At 44.9% G+C, this 7,867-nt stretch overlaps 1 protein-coding gene across 2 annotated transcripts; it reads left to right on the top strand.

The window, feature by feature from the left end:
- The first annotated feature begins 1,290 nt into the window (after positions 1 to 1,290).
- DRD2 (dopamine receptor D2) lies at positions 1,291 to 6,277 on the top strand. 2 transcript variants are annotated; one of them, XM_065738310.1, is made up of 7 exons: positions 1,291 to 1,572; positions 3,683 to 3,792; positions 3,865 to 4,001; positions 4,156 to 4,346; positions 4,565 to 4,657; positions 5,265 to 5,580; positions 6,084 to 6,277. In XM_065738310.1, exons 1-7 carry the CDS (start codon positions 1,291 to 1,293, stop codon positions 6,275 to 6,277), a joined length of 1,323 nt encoding a protein of 440 aa, XP_065594382.1. The 2 variants fall into 2 exon arrangements, with proteins under 2 accessions (XP_065594382.1, XP_065594383.1); XM_065738311.1 differs by lacking the exon at positions 4,565 to 4,657 and having other exon boundaries at positions 5,262 to 5,580.
- The last annotated feature ends 1,590 nt before the right edge of the window (positions 6,278 to 7,867 follow it).

Raw genomic sequence — 7,867 nt, 5'->3', positions numbered from 1 at the left:
ATATCCCTGTGTCCTTCAGACAGGAATGTGATTTGGTGTGGGAAGGGCAATGGGAGAAGGGAGCTGGGCTGACCTCAAGTCATTCTGCTTCCTAAACCAGAACCGAGATTTTACCAAACCTCCCAGGGACCAAACACCCTTCCACATACACCTTTTTTTCTGGATTCTGGAATGAACTTGACCCATGGCTTTGTAATTCTGTGCAGTTATCAAGTTGGAAATGAACTGCACTCAGAGCTTTTGATCTGCAATAGCCAAGGGGCTAATCCTGCACATACCAAATCATTCAACTCCTTTAATACTTTCCAGATACTTTTCTATGTTCCTGCTTTTTTTCCCCCCATCCTGCATTATATGCATGTTTCTGCCTTCTGTAGATAGCTTTGCATTATCAAAGGGCAATGGGAGAAAAGAAGAAATTGTCGCTGCATTTAGCATTGATTTTTCCCCCTTCACTCTGAGTCACATAAGCTAACATTTAATTAATTTCTGACACTTTGACAGTTTTTAAGAAGACATTTGTAGAGCTATCAAGTGCTGCTGATAGCACTGTCAGACAGACACTTTTTGAATTATCAGCTATTAAGGACCCATATGCAACAAATTTCCAGGTTTATTATACAAATTGTTCTCTGAATGAAAAAAGCGCACAAAAGCTCAGTGAAACATAAAGAAACCATTGTTCCCAAGTGAATTTGATATTTGCAAATGTTTTGCTATTTTGATCACTTACACGATTTTATAAATCTAATTCGCTTTGTCTTTAGTGAGAAAATCAAATGGTCTTTTTTAGGGTTTCTTGAGAACATGGCCAGATTATAAAATCGCAGTGGTCTTTGGAGGTGCAGAGTGGCAAATATGAAATAGGTGATCTTAGGAAGCACTGAGAAGTGAAACAAGGTCTGTTTCTAACCTGAAACCCCAGACAAGCCAAAGTCTCCAGCTGCCTCTAAACAGCTCTTGCCTTTATTCTCTGACTGTGCCCTCTGATGTGTCACCTATTTGTTATGTAATGACTGCAACTGATAGCCCAGACTGCAGAAATCCATGGGAATGAACCCCAAATGGAAACTAACTTCCTGAATCACTGCCTAGGTACCTGACCATCAGCTCAAGGTGTGCTCTGGATGTTTGTAGCACGCTCAGTCTTCAGCCATCAACACATCGGAATTCAGGAGCAAGGCTGCATATGTATGACCATTTGGGTTTTATTTTACATGTCAGTGGTTGACTGTTTTTTCAACACCTTCTATGTGCAGGGTGGAGCTGGGACCAGGCAAGTTCACCTTCATGGATCCCCTAAACCTCTCCTGGTACAACAGTGACACTGGGGACAGGAACTGGAGCAAGCCGCTCAATGAGTCCAATGCAGACCAGAAGCCTCAGTATAACTACTATGCCGTGCTGCTCACCCTCCTCATCTTCGTCATCGTGTTTGGCAATGTGCTGGTCTGCATGGCTGTGTCCAGGGAGAAAGCCCTGCAGACCACCACCAATTACCTGATTGTCAGCCTGGCGGTGGCGGATCTCCTGGTGGCCACTCTGGTCATGCCCTGGGTGGTCTACCTGGAGGTAGGTGGCCCATCTTTTCCCCGCAGTACTGAATGGTTCTGGTAAAGGAGTGGAGAGGGGAAAGGTTTAGCAGCTTGGACATCAGCTATCTCAAGACGTCCTGAATTTCCCCAGAAGTGTTATTAGGAAGAACTTCTTCTCAGAAAGAGTGTCAGGCATTGGAGCAGGCTGCCCAGGGAAGTGGTGGAGCCACCATCACTTGGAGGTGTTTGAAGGAAGGGTAGATGTCGTACAAAGGGACATAGTGGGCAGTATTGGTGGTAGGCTGGTCTAGATGATATTTAAGATCTTTTCTAACCTCACTAGTTCGGTGATTCTATGTTTAAAATTTCCTAGTAGTTGAGTTTTTCAATAAACAGACATGATAGCAGATGACAGCTTCACTTGAAAATACACTGCTGTTAGGAATGCTGAATTACCACCCAATTGCATTGAAAATCTGGCCTATAAATGCAGGGATTAAGAGTGAAAGATCCCAAGTTTGTTTTCAAGACAACACCAACAAACTGTGCATTCCCAAGCACAAGAATGAGCCTGAAACACTGTGTCACACTAAAACTGCTCCAAGCAGTAGTCACGAACCTATTCCTGAAGGACCACAGTAGTAAGAAGAGCAAGCAGTTGTAGAAGTAGATTGTAAATCCAGAGCTTTTATGTCACAATATGTAAGAGAAACAGACTCACAAGTGAGCTACTTGTCACATTACTGCCGTTAGCACGTCGCTTCAGTACAGAAGAGCTGTATGCTTCTGCAGTACAGAGCTACACTTGAGTGGCACATTGTTTTACGAAAGCCACATACTCCTAAAATACTGTTTACCCGGCAGCAAGGGGCTCTTGCAACAGTAAACAGCACAAAAGAACAAAATATGCCTCTAGAGGAAAGAGCGGAGTAGCAGAAGCTGTGCTCCCCCCGTCCTTGGCTGGGATGGCTGCCTTCCTCAAGCAGCCAAGAGCTGGGATGCTGGAGACCGACAGAGAAAGCATGAGGTTGGAACTACACCGAATTTGCAATTCATTTTCAGGCATTTCATTAGGAGAGGAAATGATAGAACAGAGGCAAGCAGTGGAAGAAGCCATAATCAATCAGCTCGTAAAGTATTAATGCAAAGCAAAACAAACCCACTGATGTGACATGGGCTGTCGAGAAGCCACAATACTAATTATCACTCCAGTTAATTATTGTTTGTGTGGCACTTTAAAAATGTAAAGCATTGTGCATGTGCTAAAGCATATTAACGTGGCCACAGGCTGGTTGTGACTGTAGCTAATGCCTCTGGGATTAGTTACACTCATCTATTGTATTTCTGTCTGACATAGCACTCATGCTGTGTGTGAGGAGCTCTGGCTCTCTTTGGGCCAGCCAAGGGGATCGGTGCATGTTCCATGCACTCAAACCCATGAATTCAGGAACGTGATTTTGCACAGCCTTGTATCTAGCTGGAAACCTTTGCCTTTGGGCAAACTCTAGTCGAAGTTACTGATGTGACTTTCTCTCTTAAGAGATTTTTTAATCACTGAGTATTCATCTGTCACTCAAGCTTCAATGCAGTCATTCTTTCTTTCTTCTTCATGCTGCCTATGGTTATGTATATCAGAGCAGAAATAACCAAAGAATAGTTATCTTATTCATTCTATTTTCAAATGCAGTAGGACTCTATTTTTATTAGAGGGAAATATACATTTTCCATCACATGCCAAATACAGTAGTCCTAATAATTGCTATTAAACTTAATTTTCAAAGTTCAGTTTCAACAGCAAAATGCAAGAAGGAAAAAAGCCTACTGCTAGCTAGAAGCATCATCTCTGTCTTTGTCTTTGTCACAACAAATAACGTGTCAAAGGATTTTCACTCTGAATTAAATTCATTCCACAAAATTAATACACATTACATTTCTTCCCTGGTTCTATAAACAAAGACACAAGAGGAAGGATTCTGCTTCCCTGTTACTAATCTTTTCCAGTAGCAGATGTAATTCAATTTAAAACACGTCTAATAAAAGCTATAAAAACAAGTAGGGTTGCTTGGGATATCGCCCATGTCCATCCTGTCAGACCCCTCCATAGCACTCCTTGGGCATTTCCTGCACTGACTGCATTCTCTCTGCAGGTGGTTGGGGAGTGGAGGTTCAGTCGGATCCACTGTGATATCTTCGTCACCCTCGATGTCATGATGTGCACGGCCAGTATCCTCAACCTCTGTGCCATCAGCATTGACAGGTGAGGGCTCTGCAGCGACAAACCCAGGGCAGCACTTGCAGAATAACGCAGGTCTGTACCCTCCTGCTGCAGGTACACGGCCGTAGCGATGCCAATGCTGTACAACACCCGCTACAGCTCCAAGCGTCGGGTCACCGTCATGATTGCCGTGGTCTGGGTGCTCTCGTTTGCCATCTCCTGCCCAATCCTGTTTGGCCTCAACAAGGCAGGTGAGTTGTGCCACCTGCAGCTGGCTGTTGGCATCTACCTGGCTCTATGGGGTTGAGTGTTCCTTCCACTCTGGGCGCTCTCAGACAGAGGAGGGGGAGGTTGGTATCAGTTGGAGCAGCAGGGACATTGAGCCCGAAACCTTCTGTCTTCCAGATGAGAAGGAGTGCATCATTGCCAACCCTGCCTTTGTTGTGTATTCCTCTGTTGTCTCCTTCTACGTTCCCTTCATCGTCACCCTGCTGGTGTATGTGCAGATCTACATCGTGCTCCGCAAGCGCAGGAAGCGCGTCACCACCAAGCGCAGCAGCCACGGCCTGGACTCGGACACGCAGGCACCACTGAAGGTAAACTGTGGCTTGCCTCCTTCCTTCACTGAAAAACACGAGGGACACTTGCCTCCATTACTGCCTCTCCAGAGTAGTCCTCCATCTTAGCACCCTAGTCACACTGACTAATTTCTGCTTCATGCTCTGTGCTTGTGTTTCCATGTGCCTCCCCTACCAACAACCCTTCCTAATTACTATCTACTTGTGTAACCTATGAGCCGGTGCTTGCCCCATAGGACAAATGCACTCATCCAGAAGATGTGAAGCTCTGCACAGTTATTGTGAAGTCCAATGGGAGTTTCCAAGTTAATAAGCGCAAAGTGGTGAGTGTTAAAGAGAAGTGGGAGTTTTTTGGAGCGTTCAGCTTTCCCCTTTTCTCTCTTCTCAGGACTCAAAATGAATTTATGCAGTGTGGGAGAAAAATAAGCTAAGAGCAAAGGTTACCATTCAATCTCAAAATTTAAATATTCTTCCTGCTCCTTAGAGTGAAGCAGGGGGTTTAACACCACAGAGCTTGAAAAGTCAGACTAAGCTCACCTAAAGATCAGCTATAAAAGCCATGACATTTTAACAATTTTTGTCTCTTTGATTTTCTACTCCTCTCTATTATTTACTTTAAGTCTTGGACTGCATTGGCTGTGTTGGGTTTTGCTTGTTGATTTTGTTTTTATTTACACCATTAAAACTGAAATCAAATATATGGGAAGTGGAGACAGTGTCTCTCCAATTTCTTAACCTCCTTGTGCAGTGAATGTACTCTCACATGTAAACAACTTCTAGACCTTTCTCCAAGGCTCTCCCAAAAAGGTAGGGAGGGAGAAGAGGTGTTGACCGTTTTTCAGCATCATCCAGCTTCACTCTGTAAGAAACGTCCATTGTTCCTCTCTGTATATTTACCTGTCTTTATGGCGCGGGCATTTGCTTCTCATCCAGGAGGCGGAAAGTCACATAGAGATGGAAATGGAGATGGTGTCCAGTACCAGTCCCCCTGAGAGAACCATTGCCAAGCCAGCAGCACCAAGCAACCACCAGCTGGTTGTGCCCGTTGCCTCTAACCGGTGCACCTTGGACAGCCCTGGGAAAGTAGAGAAGAATGGACATGCCAAAGAAAACCTACACACAGCCAAGGTCTTTGAGATCCAGTCCATGCCTAATGGCAAGACAAGGAGCACTCTTCTCAAGGCTATGAACAGGAGGAAACTCTCACAGCAGAAGGAGAAGAAAGCCACCCAGATGTTAGCCATCGTACTTGGTGAGGGTGCATGTTGGCTTTGCCTTGTGTTCCTCAAAACAGGCAGCAGCCATTCAGGGTTAAGGCATCAAGCCTGAATGTTCAACACACAGTTTTCCCAGGTCCCTAAAGGAACAGTTCCACTCAGTGCATGAGAAATGTATTTGTGCAAGCAGGCAGGAGGCTCCCAGTAGGAAGGCTGCATCCCTCCAGCTAGGGATGTGGCACAGGGCTGTACAGAGGGCTTGGGAAGCTGTCCAGCTGCCCAGTGTTTGCACTGCCAAAAGACAGGCACAAGAAAGCTCATGTGCTTTCTGATACAGCTTACAGCACAAGAGGCAGCATAGTTCAGCAAGACATTGGCACCTCTGAAGGTCTATTTACAGCAGCAAAGAATTTCTTTACCACTTGGTTACTTAGGATATAGAAGGAGACATATCAACAAACAGAAGGTTTACTGTTTTCCATCTCAGAAATTTTCCAGTGTTCAGCAATCAAAATCTGTCTCTTTCCTTTTCCCCCAGGTGTTTTCATCATCTGCTGGCTCCCATTCTTCATCACTCACATCTTGAACATGCACTGCGATTGCAACATCCCCCCAGCAATGTACAGCGCCTTTACGTGGCTTGGATATGTCAACAGTGCTGTCAATCCAATTATTTACACCACCTTCAATATTGAATTTCGCAAGGCTTTCATGAAGATCCTCCACTGTTAAAAGTAAAAACATTAACTACATTTTTACGAACGAGAAAAAGAAACCAATGCCATTCACGCGCACAAACAGGCAGCCATGGAGAGGTCTGGAGCTCTTGTGCTGGGCATGAGGAGCGCAGTGGAGTGCCGTGCCCACACGCCTCGTGGCAGGGACATCGTGAGGACCTTCGTGCTGAGGTTCTCCCACCCCTCGGGGCGACCTTGGGGCTCCAGGGCATCCATCCCAGGGGCACTTCTAAGAGCTACCCTCACACTGTGTTTGAAGTGGAAGCAAAAATGGAGACACACCCGCTTGATTCTTGCCTGTGGCCATCTAACCTTGAGTGCATTAACCACAGACGCTCACAGAGCCCTGCAGGCAGTGATGAGTCACTGCTGCTGGCTTGTGCACGGACTCACCGATACGATTCTCACCAAAGACAAGAGCATCTTTTCCGCTTTGCAATAGGAGCCAGACAGAGCTTGCAGAAACTCCATACAATATCTTTGCCTTCACCTCCAGCTGACTTACCCAGCATCAAGCCCTGAGGGAAAACACACATCCACACCAATTTAAGAGGTACCCAGGTCGGTAAAGAAGGCTCTGCCACTCATGGATCCCACCCCTGCAACGTGCAATGAGCAGAAAGAGGAAAAGGAGCATAAGTCCCATGCAGGACCACTATGTCAATGTAAATATGAGTAAATAGGATGAATTGAATGGAAGCCCAAGCCAAAAAATAGGAGAGAAATTAAAGAAGTGATATTTTGTACCACACGGTATGCACTCAGATCAAACAAGACACCAATCACCACTGATTATGAGCCAGCCCAGCAGCAATTTCTACCCACCAGCATTTCATCTTCAGACTCTCTCAAGAAGTTAAAATCAGGTGAGGAGTGATAGCACGATGAATGTAGAGACATGAAGACTGTGCCAGGAGAGACTGCGCATCTGGGGCCACATCCATTTGAGATGCAAACTCGGACAAGACAAGTTAGGTCCAGTTCTTCCCACCTAACTTTAAGGCACCATAAAGCCAAGGATCACCTCAGATATGATTTACCTATGTTTCTCAACAGAGAGTGTGTAAAGTAATGTCGTGCCTAATTTAAATTATCAGCAAATGAGATCAAGACTGTGTATTTTGGAAAAAAAAAAAAGCCAGAATAAAGCCCAAGAAAGTCCCTAGCTAGACTTACTCTGTGTCCAGGTGGTACTCTGGATGGGTCTGGATGTTTCCAGCATCCCTTAACCTCTGCTATGTTTCACAGTTTAAAACAAATGGAAATCTATAAGAGCATAATGTCACCACGCTGACTGGCATTGCCAAATCCACTCTATATTTATCATACTCAGTTCACAATATATTTTGTAATTTCTCTGTAAATAAAATACAGTAAGATGAATAAAATGACATGGAAATAGGTCTGGCTAGACACTGAAGTAGGCTCTGGAGAGCTTGATGATGACAATAGCCATATGCAGAGGCAGGCTCCCTCATTCCAATCACCTGCTATTTTCTAAAGATGTTAAAACAATCCAGAGAGCAATATTATCCCCTTTTTCTCTATGCAGTTTGTGGAATATCCACACAGCTTCTGCTTTAGA

This window comes from Cyrtonyx montezumae, unplaced genomic scaffold (genome assembly GCF_038088225.1).
Source record: "Cyrtonyx montezumae isolate F1298 unplaced genomic scaffold, pur_monq_1.0 scaffold_22, whole genome shotgun sequence".
Taxonomy (NCBI): Eukaryota; Metazoa; Chordata; class Aves; order Galliformes; family Odontophoridae; genus Cyrtonyx; species Cyrtonyx montezumae.
Note: the sequence above shows the minus strand (reverse complement) of the source record. Positions and strands in the feature narration are given on the sequence as shown.